General features: G+C 44.0%; 1 protein-coding gene across 2 annotated transcripts; it reads left to right on the top strand.

The window, feature by feature from the left end:
- The first annotated feature begins 446 nt into the window (after nt 1–446).
- UBE2V1 (ubiquitin conjugating enzyme E2 V1) lies at nt 447–17,542 on the top strand. 2 transcript variants are annotated; one of them, XM_074157772.1, is made up of 4 exons: nt 447–500; nt 10,701–10,849; nt 14,176–14,301; nt 14,694–17,542. In XM_074157772.1, the coding sequence occupies exons 1-4, from the start codon at nt 479–481 to the stop codon at nt 14,838–14,840; spliced, it is 444 nt and encodes a 147-aa protein (XP_074013873.1). In that variant the 5' UTR covers nt 447–478; the 3' UTR covers nt 14,841–17,542. The 2 variants fall into 2 exon arrangements, with proteins under 2 accessions (XP_074013873.1, XP_074013874.1); XM_074157773.1 differs by having other exon boundaries at nt 454–494.
- Nucleotides 17,543–18,650: the final 1,108 nt, after the last annotated feature.

The raw sequence follows: 18,650 nt of genomic DNA on the forward strand, positions 1-18,650 counted from the left end.
ATTAACAAAGCGACTGCGGCTGTTTGTAAAGCAGTAGGAGGGCTAATACTGCTCGTCTTCTGGCCGTACCGAACGTACTTCGCCAATTATTCATATTAATTGCATTTGAGTTTTATGGGCTATTAAATGCTTGAGAGCGTGCTGGTGTTTCAGAGGTCCCCGGGGAGCTCGCCGGGGTAGATTTCCCCAGGGCTGCCTGCCGGAGCGGGGCAGGGGCAGCCCCGTGGAGCCGCGGCTGGTCCCCTCTCCAGGGGGCTGGTCCCCTCTCCGGGGGGCTCGTCCCCCCGCCGGCAGCCCCTGTCCCCTCGGGGGATCCCGCCCGCGCGACGTAGCTCCGGAGGCGCCCACCGTGCACCACAGAGCTCTTCGACCCGCCTCCCTTTTAGCGCGCCCGCCCGCGCCGCGCCCTCAGAGCCGCACTTCCCGCGTTGAGCTGACGTGGTGGGAGGGGGCGGGGCTCCGGCGGCAGCGGCGCAAGATGGCGGCCACCACGGGTGCGGGTGAGCGGGCGGCGGGCCGGTGGGGTGGCGGGCCGGCTTGGGCCGCTCCTCGTCGCGGGGCACCCACGGCCCCGGCGGGCGGCGGCGCGGTGGGCTGCCGGCGGCCGGGCAGCCCGGCTGGGTGTGTCGGGGCTGGAGGGGCGGCGGCGGGCGCTAGGCCGGGAGGCGCCGGGTGGGGGAAGGGGGGGCGGCGGCGGTGGGGCCGGGCCGAGGGGCGCGGCCCGGAGAGGGGCCTGGTGCCCGGTTTGGGTGGTGGAGCCGGTCCCCACCGCTTTGCCGCAGTTCGCCGGCGGGCGCGTCCGGCGCCTCCCCTGGGGGCTGCTGAGGCCTGGCGGTGGGAGCGGCCCCGGCGGGGCGAGCCCGGTGCGGGGCCGGGAGGGCTGCGCGGGGCCCGAGCGGGCCCTGGGGGAAGGCCGCCGCGGCTCTCTGCGAGCTGGCACCGGGACGCGGCGCTGGGCCAGGCTGCCGGGGCTGGGACCGGGACCGGGACCCGCCGGCTGGGCCCGCAGCCCCGGGCTCGGTGCTGAGGTTGGGGCCTGGGGCGAGCAGCGCCCGGCCGCTGGCAGCCGCCCGAGCCCCCTAGCAGCCCCCGGCGTTTTTGTTAACCTGCTCCTTTTCTGGCGAGTTCCGTGTGGTCAGAGCTGACCCCTGGTTCAATCACTGAGCCGTGACTGCAGCTACCAGGGTGAAATTCGCTGCTTTAAAAATCTTTTTCACTAATTACATCTTCCTGTTACATCAGAAGGATGTAACTTCCTTGTCAGAACACGAATGCTTCAAGAATTCAGTATAATTTTTTCCTTTAAAATTGCTATTTGCCTGTTTTGAGTAGTTAAACAAATTCTATCTTTGGATTTGTCATTACACGTTAAACAAAAATACTGCAACTAGATTTTGAATGTGTTTTTTTCTGCTGACATCCTGTAATGAACTTCGACAGATCGAATAAATTAGTTTCACTTCTGTTTAACCAGTTTCACTTTCCCGTTTTCATAAGTCTATATAGGGTCTGTAATACTCGTTTTCAGATTACTTCATTTGAAATTTAAATATGAGATCACCAGAAGACTGCTCTTGAAAATGCAACAAAAATATTTTGGAATTCTTTTTTTACTGACAAGTCTCTATTAATGGCCACTCTCAGCTTTTAAGAACAGCCATCATAGTGCTGAGAATTCATAATAATCGAGTTTATAAAACCACATTTAAAATGCAGTGGATGCTGTCCTGAGAATTATGTTTTACAGATCTGTGTTTGAACGTACCTGATTGTGAGGTGTTGGAACCCTTGATTAAAATACACAAAAAATGTAGTGGAGCCTTCTTTCCCTCTTATGTCACACTATTCTGGCTGCCATACTTTCTTAATAATCCTTTCAAGCTGCTGACTTTTCATCTTGTATTTGGCTGGAAGAACAAGGCAAATATTTTTCTTTTTAAGCCAGTGCAGCTTCATGAGTTAATTGTCTGGGTGGTCATGGAGGGGTACGTGTGGAAAGGGACTTGGGTTGCGGTGATGAAGTCCAAAGCCAGTCCTACCGCACAGCTTTCCTTCTGCAGCGAACAGTCTTTGTGATAAGCTGTCGCTAACTATCATCTGCTAGCCACATTGTGCCTTTTGGATTGCTTCCTGTTATTTCATGGATTTCTGAAAGCTGTCTCGAGTCTTCAGTGCTGGAACGTGAAGCGATGTGCAGCCAGGTGGATGTGAGGAGGGGCCTCAGTTTGTTGCGTCTACAATGTGGGCATCTGACAAGCACTGCACTTCAGCTGCTCATGAGAGCCTGTGTGTTTAACTGCCTCTGGGGGGGAAAGGGAAAATCAGCGTGTGACGTATAAATATGTGTTGCAGTAACACTGAACTTTTGCAGTAAACCCAAAATTCCATATGGGGAAACCTTCAGGTGCAGACCAGCAGCTTGCATTGGTGGGAACCTTAGAGCTTTGTCCAGCTGTAAATCACAGGCTGCCCGAACAGCAGTGCTCTGCATTTTCTTGTTGTGATAGTAAAGGATGGAGATTGTCCTCTTCTGATAAAGAGAACAACACAGTGTCCAGTTACTGATGGTGGTGGTGGCACTGCAATGCAGTTTGTGTGGTTCCTTCTTGATACTGCACTGAAGGCATTGCCTGGCACATACAAATAGAGCCTGGGAGAGACACTTTCTTGTTCCCCACTACTGATTGATTCGCTGTGGGACTTTGGGCAAGTAGCTTAGTGGTATCTTTTCTCATAGGTAAAACAGGTTTTGCTAATTTTTGGTTCATGGAATCTTAAGGTATTCATACTTGTTTATAAAACACTTGGATATACTTGATATACTAAGTTTATAGTCATTCAGCAAAGGAGCTTAAACAAAAATGGAGGGTGAAAAATACTGAGTCTTTCTTTAAAAGCAGCTACTGACCCAGAGGAAGAAATGGTAGCAAATGTCCCTGTAACTTAAAAAGGTCATAGGGCTGGTCCTGGGAATTGGACAGATAAGCCTTAGGGTTGTATCTAATAAACAGGTAGAAAACAGGGGAAAAAACCCTAAACCCTTACCTGGAAGAAATGTTATGCTGCAAGGTCCACCAGTGTCACTTATACAGAGGAGAATTCTGTGTTGCTGATAACGTGGGTTTCCTACGCACGCACTTAATATATGAATAAAAAGAAAGGGTTGACTTTAATCACTCTAATATGGTTTTTCATAGGAGACTGCGGACACCCAAACTGTAAACGTTTGTCTATCCGTCCTTCAGACTGAGGTGTTGCGCAGGAGCGCTCAGGTACCAGAGGTGATGTAGCCGAGACATTAGGGTTCCTCAGAGGCTCATGTACTCCGTGGCCCCCCAGGGAGGTTGAGCTGCGTGGGGTCTGTGTTGCAGTTAGGCTACAGGAGCTTGCTCCACGTCACTGTCCTGCAGATTCCGGTATTATAAAAGGTCAAAACCTGACCATGATGGCCTATGGAATCCTGTTTTTCTCACTTTCATCCTGGGAAAAGTTTAACAATCTCATTTAACACACTTTTCTTTCATAGGTCTGTCTAGGGTGTCTGCTGCAGGGCTGTGGTAGACACTGCATTTACCAACAGCCTGGAAGAATTGAGTAGTAAGATGATTTGCCCAGATTTAAGTTATTCAAAGTCAGAGGAATGTGAAGAACTCCAGAAGGACAATTCATTAGGTGAACAGGCACGATGGTACTGATATATGTGACTTAATACTGCTAGCAAGAGAGAATAGCCCAGAATGGTTTTAGTACAGTACGCTAAAAGTATATATTTGTAATTGTTGAGGGGACCCATAACATCACTGTAAACTCAAAGTTATGCTTGTGAAAAGCAAACAAGACATTAAAACATAGAAGAAACTGCATGTTGAAGGATATAAAAGGTGTACCCTGCCTCTGCAAATGGACCGTGATGTCTCCTTTGGAGCGCACTGCATGCAATAGTCATTGTTATCTCAAAATAAATATTGTCAGCCACCAAGTGCTTTCTAAGTCTGTAAGTAAAATACTCAAGGGTAGGGAAAAAGTAATTGAAGAGAAACTGGGAAGATAAAATGTGCCTCCTTAAATAAGATGGACTATAAAAACGCATGAAATAGCAGGTGCTAAAGAGTTGATTGCAGAGCTTCTTTGTGTATTGTAATGGAAGGATGCAGTAGATTAAATAGAAGGGTGAATAGTTCAAAACTCTTTCAAGAAGATACTCAGTTGAGGCTTTTCATGTATAATGATATAAATTACATAATATATTTGAAAAATGCCATTTTGGCTGAGAACTTAAAGTGATTCATTAGGATATTAAATATGTGAGTAGGTAAGGATCATACATAGAAGATGTAGCACAATTTTTGTAAGGTGTATGAAGGCTGGAATTTTCAGGTTGTGAGGGCGTCTTTTAATTATTGCGAGTCAAGATGAGACTACTCAGTTTCTACCTCCTGATTAGCTCATGCACTTTCCTGCCAAGTCTGACTTGGGCCTGGCCCAGAAGCAAAGTCCAGGGGGGTGTGTGTCCTGCTCCTGCCACTCCCCACCCGGGCTGTCGGCTCCGGCGTTACACTGGGGTCTCGTACAGAACAGGTAACTTTGCCTTGGTCTGTCACCACTGCATCTTGCTCTTCAAAGTTTTTCTTAAAATCTGTGAACCTGCTTGTGCGTTCACCCTTTGGTGGGTGGTGCAAATGAAAACCTGGTGATACTCAGTGGGGAGGAGAGGCAGCTGGAGGGGAGCGCTCAGCTGTCCCTCAGTAACAACCGTTTCTTTTCACAATGCAGAGGAAACGGTGGGTTTTTCCTGGGTGAGATTCGGCGTAAAGGTTTTGTCCAGGATGCTAGTTCAGGGTGACTTGTTTTCTAGAGTAACTTCTAGCTGAGCTGGTAATGCTTTGCTTTTCAGCTGCGATACAAGCCACAGAATTTCAGCTGCGATACAAGCCATCTGATTTTAACTCTTCAGCTGCTGGAAAGCTTTATTTGGCTTCAGACCTCAGTGACACTGCCAGTCCACCCCAGACATATTTTAAAGTGATCTGTTTTCAAGTAATGTGCTGAAAGTATTGCAAGACAGAACCAGCGCTGTAGCTTGCACACAACAGAAAACACTTCAGATCGTTTCAAGTGCTCAGGAAGTTATTTTGCATCTGGAAAATATCTCGGTACCTGCCTGCGTTATCAGAGTGGAAATCATGACTATAAAGACGATGCAAGGAATGTAAAGTTCCTGTCTCCTGAAAGATTTTGTGACAGTTGCTGAAAGCCCTTTATTCAGTCTTAAATATTCCATCACTTCAGAAACCTTATATACCATTGTGACAAGGAATGATTTATTTGTATTTTAAAATTGCAGTGCTGCAAGGGTCAGCTATGAAATTTTCAATAGTTGCAATCTCTGCAAAGAGATGAGAAATATATTGGCTGTAATTAAGGCTAAACATCAAATACACAAAAACAAGTGACAGAAGGGGCTTTAACATACTTAAGCAACACACGTGTTTAAACCTATTGCATTTCAGTTCACTTGAGTTTCTGTAAATCAGGAACTAGTGCAGAAAGCAGAGTTAAAATTGGCCTGAAAGACCAGTTTGATAAGTTGCCTGTTACCGGTGAAGATGTCGAGAAAACTTCAGCAAAAAGACAGTTCCTCTTTTTACAGCCCCTAACGAGTGAAGTGCAGCTTCTGTGTGCTTTGCTGAGGTGTCCTGTGCAGTATATTTATGCTTTAATCCTGAAAAGAAATGTCTGTAGTTTGATTTCACTTTAGAAAGGAAAGAGAAATGTATTCTTCAAGTTTTTGTGGGAGGTGTATATTTTGTTCTACTGACACTGATGAAAAAGAATCAAGAAGAGGATTTACTCTCAAAGGCATATTGTCCACCTTGTTTCACTGGTTTCACTGTGCTGTTTTCAGCTTGATAAGGTTTCTGAAGTTGGAATTGCTTCTACTATGTAACTGTGGAGAATTAAAAGATTAAAAAGTGCAGTCTGTCAGAAAGTTTTGGTTTTAACTTGTTAAAAATGTACTACGTACTTCCCATGAATGTAAATTGAAGATGAGAACAATCTCAGACTGGTAAAATCACTCTTAAAACTATCCTAAGGCACATTCAGTTGTGTCTCTGCGTATCTTTAGTGGTGCTGTGATACAAGGTAAATCTGGGAGTGCTTTGAGGTCTTCATTTAACTGTCTTCCAGCAATAATTTGGTTCTTTCCTAGTGCGGAACTTTTCTTAGTGAGATCCTGACCAGACAGAGTCGAACTCCTTTTGTCTCCTTTCAGCTCGCTGTCTGTCAGTCTTGCAGCTCACTGCTTAGCAAGGAGCGGTGCAGTGGGAGAAAAGGCTCGGCAGTGCCCATCTGCCTGGCAGCACTGGCGTCAGGGGGAGGTTTTGACGAGGAAAAGGGAAGGTCCGGATTCCATTTGAAGGCTGAAGAGGATGTCACCCAAAACCTGGCACCTTCTTAACCGCAACTTTAAACTCTGCAAAGTACACGTCCTGACTTTCTGGAAACTCAGTTTGTAGTTTATTTTGTTCCCCAGTTTGCCATAAAAATATTTCATGAACTTGTAACTGGTGAACTACTGTCCAGGGTTGAGGCTTCACAAATGCACATTTACTAAAAGGTGAACTTTTAAAGGGACTGCAAACCTGTGCCGTTGGAGATCTTACCTTGTCAGTGCAGTATAATTTACCTTTCATAGGGTTGCGATTGTTGTGATTAATAGTAAATATCTTCTGCTGCTCTGAAAAGTTTTTTTCACTTCCATTTCTGGGAGTATTTCTGTGCGGTCAGGCAAGCTGCAAGTGAAGCAATTATCTAGATACTATTGTATTCTTGTATCAGACGAAGCTGCTATTTGAGAGTCTTCCTGAACCATAGCAAAGGCTAAATAAAAATGCCTAACTGAAAGTACTTTCAACAACCTGATGACTTTTTAATTGCCTCATACTTTATTTAGGTTTTCTTGTGTTAAATGAAGGACACTTAGAAAAACAGGTTTGTTTGGTTACTGCCTTGAAAGTACACTAAAAAGATTATGCAAGGTATTTATTGGGGGGTGTGAGGACGACGTGCAGTTGACTCATGGTTGTGTCAGCTGGCACGGGACATCTCCTAACTCCCAGTCTGCCATGGTGTAGCCATGGAAGTTACTTGGCAAATACTGTGTATGCCTAGAACAGATCGGATCACTTTCTAGGAATCTTGGTGGACAGCAAACATGATGATGATATGTTTGTGTATGACCACAAGTGATAAAGCTTGTGTGGTTTCTGAGGTTCAGGTCCCAGCAGTGTGTGGTAGCTGACCATGAGTGCTCCAGGCCATTGCAGATGAAGGGGAGACGGGGTTGGCTTAATGGCTTCCTGCATCTTTCCAGGCTGACCAGAAGGGTGAATCTGGTCTTTACTCTGCCTTGCTTAAGGGCAGGTTATTTTGAAATGATATAAAGCATTTATGATGATATGGCCATAGGCTTTTATATGTGTGTGTTCCTCTTCCTGTGGAATCTCCTGAGAATGTGTCAGGGAGGGAGCTGAATTACCGTCTTTGGTGTGACTCTGCACTTGTATCGTGTAGTGGCTGAGGTGCTGGTCTTCCATGTTACACCTCTGAGCTTTAGCACAGGGATAAAACATTTTTAGAAGGCAACGATGCTGTTGGACAGGGTGGTTTGTTGAAGTGACCAACCATCTCCCATGATTGTTTTATTTTCTGTGAAGTGCATAAAAACTCAAATATTTCCCACCTCATTTTGCCACCAGTGCTCCTGTAGTGCTCATAAGTGAGCAGATGCCGTGGAATTAATAGTCTTTTATGTTAACTTTTTCCATGTGATAGCAGCCAGTGCACGGTATGAGTAGCTGGCTCTCTGTAGATCTCAGACTTGTCAGAGGACTCTAAGATCCTGTGTGACTCTTTTATTGCTCTGATTCATGCTGAATCAGAGCAGCTGTATCTTGGGAGAGCTCGGAAATACTCTCTTCCTGTAAGGTTGCAAGGCCAAGCCTAGTTCTGGTTAGCAAATGTCACAATTAAAGCTGCCTTTCAGCCTTGGTCGAATATGTATGTGATGATGTAATTTTCAATTACGTGATCACATAATTTTGTTCACATGGGATTCCTGCCTCGCTTGGTGAACAGGGTGTGTGATGCTCAGAGGAAGGGTAGACGGGCAATATTTTTGGTTTTCTTCTTTGGTGTGTGTGGCCTGTGTCTGCTTACCATAAAGCTGGTTCATCCTAAGTTACCTGTTTTGGTTTAAGTAAATAAATATCAGTAATTTATCTTCACACCACCGATAAATATGAAGTGGTATTATCAAGTGCAGAGACTGAGATGATGCTTGTTAAGTGTAGTGATGCTGTCGTCCAGAAGAGAGGGTATTTTTTGGCAACACGACACTTTCGAGGCAGATCTTCTGTTGGCTTCGGCTTATTGCTTCTGTGAGTGGGGAGAGGTGCAGGTTGGGTTTCTAATAATAACCACAGACAGTTTCCTTTGAGGCGTCACCTGCGTTGCGAAGAGCTGCTGTGTCAGACCGAAGGGTGGAGTTCACCCACCAGAAAGACCTTTTGTTTGTCTTTTGTTTGTCCTTCTTCCCTGGCCCTTTCTTTCCCAGGGCTGAAGCCAGGTGGCAGCTTCAGGCATCGCACGGCCGTGAGTCATTCCCCATCACCAGCAATCCCCTGCATCTGCTGCAGAAAAAATTGCAAATAGGTAGTGTGTGTAAGTAAAGGTGGCGTCTTGTCCTTCAACTTGTACTCCATCCCTTCCTCTTGTCCCCCAGCTCTCTTATCTCCTGTGTTGGAGCTAGACTGCTCTCTTCTCTGCCTCCCCTAACAATAGTGTGGAGAGTATTGGGAATATAATTAAAAATGATGAGGCTAATCTGTCACAACTTGGGCATGAGCTGCATACTTGGACCTTCATGTGCCCGAGGTACACAAGGTACATACTGCTCACGTTTAAGACTTACCAGGAGGGGAAATGCTGGAGTTTTTTGTGCAGGGGAAATGACAGCGGTCCCCGGGAGGTCCTGTTAACCACCGAGGGTTTGAGACTTGGTTAATCTTATGGTGATGGCTTCACCAGCCCCAACTGACTCATTTCCTTTCGCAGCCAGAGACGTGTGTTACTCAGCAGCCATGGTAACAGCGCGGTCTGGCTGGGAGGCAGAGATGTGGGTTTGCCATGGAGCTGGGGCTGAGTCGTGCTGGAGCCCCCGTGCCCACGGTCTGGTGCAGCCCCTGCAGCTCTGGCCTCTTCTGGCGACGCTTTTCTCATCCTGGGTTTCTCTTCATACCGTTGCTACAGCTGCATTAGTGAATCCTGAATATTCTTCAGTGTGATTATCTTAGATGTGTATCAAATTGGCCAACAAACCAATTCCTTCAGTAATTTGCTGCTTTGGTTTCTTTTATGCTTGCTTTGTAGTGAATGAAATTTGGGCAACTAATTCTGCAGCAAAATCATCACTGATGTTTAGTTTCTTTAGGTGATTAATATATTTAAAAGGGATTTTAAAGTTACCAGAGTTAATAGATTTTAAGCACTGCTATGTTTCACAAAGCCTTAGATCCTCAGTGTTTTCCACATTTCCAAGCCCTTACTCAGTCCCTTCCGGATGTCCTGCACTTGTGGTGCCCTGGGCATGAGCAAACGCTGGCTTCTGATCGAGAAGTTTGCTGGGTTCACTAAGTGACAGTGAAGAAAGGGATTAGTTATGATTTTCTGTTATTACATGCTGGTCAATAGTTAACATCGTACTACTAGGGGGGAAAAAACCTCCAAACCCCAAATCCAACCTTTTTTTTATGTCAGGTGAAAATAACTTTGTTAAATATATCCTGGCAATAATTTTGTTGCAGTTGGAGAGAGACATGATTCACACAGGTACCCTGAAGGAGAAGCGGTGGCCTAGAGTGGATTTGTGTTCTGTGGCTGAGGTAGGGATTCCTTGAAGAAGAATGAGTAATTAAGTCCCCTGTGGCCTGGGTTCGAGATCCTCCTTCACCACGGACATAGTGTGTGACCTTGGATGTGTCATCTAAGCTCTCTATGCCATTTTTTTTATTAATGTAATGCAGATAAGAAAATTTCTCTGTTTTGCTGGGTGTTTTAAGGATAAATGTGCCAGCAATTAAGAAGTGCTGCAGTTCCTTGGTGGCAGAGGTCATAAGTACAAAGAATGCTATTGCTGCTGACAAAGCCCACTTAAATTAACTTCAGATTAACCTACTAATGTTATGAAAGAGTTTTATTTGCTTTGAATGGTATTTTTAAAAGCTCTGAGTAAGTTGAGTGATGTCAGGCCTTTCATGGTGTCATTTTGTAGAATCTTTTAAATTTTTATACTATAAATTGTATAGAAGTGCTAATTAGAGCTCCATAATGCCCTGTGTATCTCTGAATGGACAGAGGTTTCCTTTCATTTTACTGCCTTCCCTAATATCTGGCCTGTCAGCCTTTTAGCGTGTTTGATTGTGGGTGCCTTGGTTTTGCTTGAAAAATGCAAGCTAAATATGTGGATATCTTCTTCATAGTGATGAAATATTGTCATTCAAAAAATAGTGGTATTTTTATGTTTTTACCCAAAATGTTTTCTGTAGAATGACCAAAAGTGAAATTTATTGATGAAATTACTCTAGCTTTATTTCCTTACAAGATTTCTCAACTCAAAATATTTTTCTGATTTTTTTCAGGAGTAAAAGTTCCTCGTAATTTTCGCCTGTTGGAAGAACTTGAAGAAGGTCAGAAAGGAGTAGGTGATGGAACAGTTAGCTGGGGCCTTGAAGATGATGAAGATATGACACTTACAAGATGGACAGGAATGATTATTGGGCCTCCAAGAGTAAGTATCCACTTAAATATTAAAATAGTACTGTTAATTTCTTTTTCATCACCCCCTTTTCTTCTCTTAGTCTAACCAATGAAGTAGAAAGCAAAACACAAAGGAGTGAAAAAACACTTTAGCCAGTGATTTATGTTGAAGGGTCAAGTTCCATATAATAATGGGTTTCATGTATCTGTATGTCTTTTTGCTTATGATTTGGAACTTTTAATGCCTTTATCTGGTTAGTTCTGTTACGTGTCTGCTTTATATTTACAGATTCATTAAGACATAACTTTTGAGATTCCAGGATTCTAGTATCCTGTACTCTTGAATACAGCAAGGTTTAAAATCCTTCGGCTAGTGAGATTACATATGGAGCTAATGTAGGTAAAACATGGATGTTTTGTTCAGTACAGCTAGTCTTTTATGGGTTTGTTTTTATTGCAGCAGTACTGACTTGCTCTTGTAGAGTTTCAGCTAACTCGGGAAACTCAGATCTTAATAAATTCAATTTCTTCTCTGAATGTTCTCTCCCCAAGTAGCTTCTTATAATGCTACTAGTCTTTGTGGTAGTATTGTTGTGTTCTCCTTCTCTCTTTTCTCCTCATCCCCAAACCCTACTAAACTGTGGGTTTCTGCTCTCTGGCAGTGAACTCGAGGACTTGATTGTGCATTGTATGTATGCACGAATTCCAAAACCAAAACTTGTCTGTTGTCTCAATGTGTTATCCCTGTTCTGTTTCCTTATTATCCTTACCATGAAGTGCAAGTAACTGATTCCCATCCTGCATCAGTAGATGTTATCTGCTAGAGCTGGCCTCAGTATCACTTGTCTGTAATTCCAGTGTCCTCCATCTATTATATGGAAACCTTTACAGGCCTTTAATCATGCCACTGCCCTCTGTGTTTCCATTCTACCAGTTTCCTTTTCTGACACACCATGTTGTGCAAGAATTTATGTTATAATGGCATTACACATGCAGTATTTTCTATCTTGTCCAGAAGTGTTGTTTACTTTTTGCGTGCCATTGTTAGCATCTCCCCATTCGTGATCATTTCATTTGTTTATGATATACCCAAACAATTTTCTAGAACAGCATTTGATTTTAGAACAATAGGAGAGTGTTAATGAGCCTGCATTAAGACTGAAGAAAGCTTACTGTGTGCATAGACTTTATGGAAAATTTAAGCAACCTTGAAATCTAATTTAGAAAATTAAATAGAAACTGAAATGTGCAAACAGGCATATGCTGACTTGTCAGTGATGATAGAAATTCATAGTTCGTGTTGTACTGCTAATCAAGCTTAGAGGACTATCATGGAAGTTGATTCAGCTGTGTCTCTTTTGTCTTTCTGACACACTTATGAATACAGATTTTTTCCAAAAGTGTCTTGAGTTCTTTTGAGCTTATTGCTTGAAAGCAACAGGCTGTATTGAGAGAGATTCTGGGAGCTTTCAGTCATTCTTGTTTGCCAAGTGGCTGTCCTGCTTTTAGCACTGTTCATATGTGGTTCTATTATTACCATTTTTTTTCCTTAATAGGATGTGGGAATACTGGCTTTGGAAAAAAAAAATTAAAATCCTGTTTTCTGGGATTAAAATCTGGGTAGAAAGGTGGAAGAACCTTTTGTTGGGCATCCCAGAGGGAAAAAATGACCTGTGGTGCAGTTAGGTACGTGCTGCTGCTCTGAGTGTCCCTGCTGCCATACATGGAAGCGTCCTTCTTCCCAGACTTCATGTGGATGGTTTCACAGCCAGTGATTCAGCTTGTTTATACAAGCTATTTAAAAAGAGTGGCACTGTCAAAACTTCAGCTTTATCTGCACATGTTATATTGGCTATAGACATGTGCATGGTCAAGGCTTTCCATTCACTAGTCTTAATGTGGTGCGGTTATTTGCAAAGACCCTAAAAACCTGCACAAACCCGTGTGCTGTTAATTGCTCTGTGCTCAGGGACTCAGTCAGGAGAGCTGGGCAGTCCGAGCAGAGCTGACAGATGACTTTTTCTTCCCCAAAACTTTGTGAGAGCATTCAGTGGGTCACTGCCCTGGCTGGCAAGGCTGTCTGGCCAAGCGCTGGAGGAGTGACCACGAGGTACCACTGCCAGCCAGGGCTGGCCAGGGGCTGGTCCCGCTGCAGGCTGGCTTAAAGCCACTTCATTTGCACAGATGAGAAGCAGCTGAATTAGGAAGTCAGTTCTTACATATTTTGGTAATGATTTGCATCAAAATACTCATTAACGTTAAGGGAAATATTAAGAATTTCATGGGCATAACAGCTAGCCCCTTGAAAGGGATTGCTTGGAGTTCTAGGTGGAGAAGATTTTGTATGTTGGGCAACTGTTCTTTAGATTCTGATGGAGCTGTGGTGCTCTGCTGCTGCAGGTGAGCAGGAGCTCCTGGCTGCTTCTGGGCTTCTGCACTCGCACGTTCCCTGCATTTTTGCTCATGGTCACTGCCTTGTGAGTGTAAAGTTTATTGCAGAAGCTCTAAATCTGGAGAGCTTGTCTGTCTGAACTTCCCCTGATGATCCTGTCCCTGTTGAATCTTTCTGCCGGCGTTGCCCAGCTTAGGGAGAGCTCTGTGCCAGGCTGCAGCAGAGCAGCACATCAAAACCAGTTATTCTCAGGATGCAGAATAACATTAACTGTTGTTTCTTTTAATTAATTTCAAATATTGAAGAATCAATGTAGCCTTGTTACATTTGTCTCTGCTCTGTACCCGGTGAGTGGTTAGTTAAAAATTCATGATCCAGGATTTCCGTCTATTAGCTGCTAAGTACAACAGTGTTACTGCTGTGGAGACAAAGTGATAATGCTGTGTGGGATCAGGATGTACTTTGAATTGCGTTGAAAATCTTGGAGCCTTCTCCTTTCTGAGAACTGGCACATTGTTTTATGACCAAAGAATATTTTTCAAGTGCAGTTCTAGGACAGTCTGACTTTAGATAGCTGCCTAAGCTAAAGCTGTGGCTTCCATTTCAAGGTAGTGTGTCTGATTAGTAAACTGATAAAACAAAGCTGCTTTATAAAGATTGGTTGAAAAGTAGGTATCTGAGCTAGTGATGATTAAAAAAATCATTTCAGTTGGTGAATGGGAAGCAATGCCAGTTTCATTCCTTATATGAAAATTTGATGTTTAAAAGACCAGTTGAATTTATTACCCTGATGAGGTAACAGTTGATACTCTTGAGTATTATAAAATGAGCCCCAGAGTAGCTGATGTGGTATATAAGCGGCTGCCCTGTTTAGTAGCTCATGTGTCCCTAAAGTAACCACTGTTTTAACCAAATGCTTATTGAACTGCCTGATTTAATTGTTCCCCCCTTTCTTTTCCCCTCAGACAATTTATGAAAACAGAATATACAGCCTTAAAATAGAATGTGGGCCTAAGTATCCAGAAGCACCTCCATTTGTAAGATTTGTAACAAAAATTAATATGAATGGAGTAAATAGTTCTAACGGAGTGGTAAGTTTTTTGTTTTTATTCGTTTTAACGTGGTTTTCATACAAAGCTTCTAATTAATGCTTTGTTTATACTTGCAACTTGCTTAACTACTTACTTACTTGCTGGTGCCATTTTTCTGAGTAGAAGGTGAGGCGGGTAGAAGGGAAATACATGGGCCAAGTATGTTCTGAAATTGAAACTTGGAATTTACCTTTCCTGCACTTTCGCAACTCACAAATAGTTGCATCATGTGGGGATTTATTATGCTTTTAGGAAACCACTTCGTTGCTTTTGCTTTCTGTGATTTCTTCCACCCAGCTTGCTTATCGGATCTTTAGTCGGAGGGTGGTGGTGGGAGTTACGTGCATGAAACTTATCGATTCTGACAGGAATGGTGTTTTTGTCTATTTTAGGTGGACCCCAGAGCCATATCAGTCCTAGCAAAATGGCAGAATTCTTATAGTATCAAAGTTGTTCTGCAAGAGCTTCGGCGTCTAATGATGTCTAAAGAAAATATGAAACTTCCTCAGCCACCTGAAGGACAATGTTACAGCAATTAATTAAAACAAACAAACAAACAAAACAAACATGCCCCCCTTATTCAATTTAAGCTGTCTTCATTTTCCACAGTAGTAAATTTTCTAGATGCATCTTGTAGACCTCAAAATACTGGAAAGGAAGTTCCCATTCAAAGGAAGTTTTTCTTGAGATACTGTAAATGATACTAATTTTTTTCATTTGAAATATAAGTTGTGCTATAACAAATAATCCTGTCGTGTAACCACTGTCCACATAGCTGAACTTCTGGTATCAGGAAAAGTCTATTTAAATTTATTACTGTCAAGACCAGTGTGGCACATCTAACTTAACTGTGAAAGCATACATCCCACAATCACCTTGCTGTGTGTCTGGCCTGGGTTTTGTTGTTTTTTTTTTTTTTTTTCCTTTTTCTGTCTTTTGCAATAGAGTTCGAAGCTCAGGGCTATTTATTAGAGTAGACACAAAGGTTTTTGCTTCCAGTACTACACTGGGCTTTATGGACTACTAATGGGGATGTGTGCTAACCTCAGTCATCCCTCCCTTTGTGCTATCTCTAGTAAAGGCTGAATGTGACTGTGGTTGTTTTTGGTTTTTTATTATTTTTTTTAAATGCCCTGATAATCTGGGGCAAGCTTTTCCTTCTTTTGGCCAAGGCATAGATTGTATTTCTCTTCCTGGTCCCCCTCACCTGTGGCGTGGGCTTTGGGTGAGGGATTCGGGGTTCTTTTAATCTCTTCCCTCTTCCCCTCTTTTTTAGTGGGGGTGCTGCTTTCTTTTTGCCCCTCTTCGTGACTCTTCTCACCCCTGGCCAGCCAGGGGTCAGTGTTGGGGCAATAACTTGACCTTTTCCCTCCTGCTTATCATTTTGGTTTTGCGACAAATTTAGTCTTCACCAGCCTGGGAAACAAGAGTATCTATTCTGCTCGCAAACTTGGACTTTCCCTGTCCCTCAGCACTGCTGCCACACCGCCAAGCTGGCCACGGCCGATGTTATTAGATAGGCTTTTGACGTGGTGAAAAGAGCAGTAATTTACCAGGATTGCCGAAATCTTCTGCTGCCAAACTTTAACGGGGAAACGCTGCACGTAGAGATTCTGAACACACACTCCAGCTCTAGTTGTATTTTGGTGCTTTGGATTGACCCAAGAATGTCAGTGAACGAAATGTTGCACTTAATGTTTGGCCCTTCTAAAGATGTGACGACTACAGACAAATCAAATCAGTGTAGTAGATTTTGTTAGGATTCTGTAAGTCTTGGAAGAGAAATCTCTTCAGTGAGGATTCTGGGGAAGCGGTGCATACAGCAGATTAAGGACCTTAATTGGCTTTGCATCCTGGCAAATCACTGCCTTTTCTGGTTTACTGTTTCGGACCACTAACTGCTGAAATGTGGATGCAAGCTTACATACAACCAACCTAGTGTGTCCTAAGTTTTATGACAAATTCAGTGTTTGTGTAAAAAAAAGAGGAAAAAAAAAAGAAAAAAAGAAAAAAGTAAAAATAAACACATTTTAAAGCAGCAGCTATCAAGTCAATGAACAATTGATGTTTCCATTAACTCTTTGGAGGAAAATATTAGTTGTAAGGATTTAACATCCTCTGTAATTAAAGTTTAACATAACAGTATTCCATAAGCAGCCTTTTTATTGTATCAGACCATTGCCTGATTTTAATATAATAAAAAGTGTGCATTAATATTAGAAGGCTTTAATTGTATTTATGTTTAGAATTTTGATCCCTTATGGAATTCTTGATTTGTTGGAAGTATCTTCCTACAGATCACATTTAGCTAACAGGATGGAAACTGGTGGCAAAAGGCAATTGTCTTTATCCAGCTGCTGCTGCTGTGCCAAGGAGAAGCTTTAGTTTTAGTTTAAGCCCCAGGCTCACATGGACTCAGCAGTTGGTAACGTTACGTGATGCTAAGGAGCTGCTGAGATGAATGTCTAGATACATGTGCTGGCTGAAAGTGCTCTGTCATTGCAGTCACCTGTACGGGCTGTATCCTGAGGAAATCAAATCCCCCTGCAGCTGCATGTTACGCTCTCTGTCAAGTTCAAGGGGAACTTCACAACCTGAAATTTTACCTGCTTTCCCTCAAAAACATCAAGGTGTAAAAAACCGACCTCTTCAAGTCCGGGTAAAAACGGGGCTGTGGAATTTTGGCTTTTTCCAAGTGTAAAGTGTCTCCAGAGGTTTGCCAGAAGGTGCTTGTGCGTTCACTTCGGCGTTGTGGTGAGACATGGTTCTTCCTGGGCTGGGAGTGAAAAAGGGAATGACCTTTTGTGAAAGTTGCTACTGGCCTCCTGCCTGGAACGCTGCTCGGTCGTTGGTAGCTCGGAGGGTGGCTGCGAAGACAACGCGACTAATACTTTGTCAGCATCGTGTGTGTGTGTTTATTTAAAATAGCTTGGTATCTAAAGATGTTAAATGGGAATCAGAACAACGCTTGATAATTATAGTGGGCTGCTTGATTATCTCTGTTTTTCAGAGCTGTTGTAAGAGTGCCCTTGCCCTCTTCGGGAGGATGCGGTCGGTGTGTGTTTGGGGCCTCCCCCAGCCTTTGTACTTCAAGTAATGGTTTTAAAACCTTGAAACTGTCTGTTTTGCTCTGCAAATTGTACAGGTTAGAGCTTTCCTCCCCGACCCGGGCCCTGCTGCGCCAGGAGCTCTGCTGGCAAGAGCCGGGTGTTGACAGCATTTGCCATACGACGTTGGGTGGTGCTTTAAATAATAAAAAAAAAAAAAAAAAAAAAAGGGGGTTCACTGGAAACGTTCTCACCTGGGAGCTGCACTCTGTGAACAGGTCAGTGCTCCCGTGTGCTGCGCTCCCACTCTCAGCCAAGCAGCAGCAGTGTAGAAAAATAATGCCCTGAGAGTCAGCTGCCATTGAACCTGCGTGTTGTAGCCGTGTCAGTGTACACGACCGGCAGACTCCGCGGTGGAAGAGACCAGTCATCCCGCAGCCCGGTTCCTTGTGCGTGCTCCGGAAACGAAACCGGGTCTCGCCTGGATTTATCCTACCTCTGGCAGCAGAAAGGCAAAGCGTTTAGTTGATCCCCACCGATCTTTGGTTTATGTCCTGAACCAGTGTCTATTAAGAGAAAGATACGAAGGGATAATAAATAAAAGAAGCATACTGGCCATAAAATAAATGCTGTTCCTTGGAGCGGGTGCTGCTGGGGGTGGCTGGAGCAGCGCTCCAGGGGGAGACTGGTGGGAGCGGGATGTGACCGTGGGGCTGCCCCTCACTGTGCCTGGGGAGGGTCTGCGAGCCGTCCTGAACCAAATGGACCGGGCGCTTGCAACGAGCCCCAACCTGGCAGGGTTTTGGGGATGAGGAGAGAGCGTCTGTCCCCGCTCCCGGTAGGAAGGCGGCAGAGGGAGCCAGCGAGCTTTGCAGCGCCCGGCTCTCCGGAAGGTGCAGATGCTGCTCAGTGTAAATGTTAATTCCTCTTGTGGGAACCCCTTTTCATATTTACCCTGAATCGGTTTCAGTTTTAAAACCCTGTTTATCATGCCTTTCTCACTGTACAGGCATTAACTTGCTAGGGAGAAAACCAGCACCACAGCGAGATTTTAATTGTTAATAAAGACTAATTGTTGTTTGCTTCTTGCTTTGTTGTAATTAAGCTCTGTGTGTGTATGCAGGGAGTATATGCTCGAATATGCACTGTACTCAAAATTTCTGTACTCTTTCAACTTCTGGCAGCGAACTTAAAATTTGAATTTCTTCTCCTATCAGTAGATGAATAATTTTTAAGCCCAGAAGTGTTGTCGGTGGCTGTGTGAGGCACCAGAGCTGTCTGTGTTCACCCGAGGGTCGTACG

This window comes from Numenius arquata, chromosome 12, assembly GCF_964106895.1.
Source record: "Numenius arquata chromosome 12, bNumArq3.hap1.1, whole genome shotgun sequence".
NCBI lineage: Eukaryota > Metazoa > Chordata > Aves > Charadriiformes > Scolopacidae > Numenius > Numenius arquata.

What these genes read in the sequence shown, in the direction of transcription:
- UBE2V1 (XM_074157772.1), top strand. Translation starts at nt 479, where the DNA reads ATGGCGGCCACCACGGGTGCGG. An exon ending in TGATTATTGGGCCTCCAAGA is followed by an intron (nt 10,850 to 14,175) that starts GTAAGTATCCAC and finishes TTTTCCCCTCAG; the next exon opens with ACAATTTATGAAAACAGAAT. An exon ending in TAAATAGTTCTAACGGAGTG is followed by an intron (nt 14,302 to 14,693) that starts GTAAGTTTTTTG and finishes TGTCTATTTTAG; the next exon opens with GTGGACCCCAGAGCCATATC.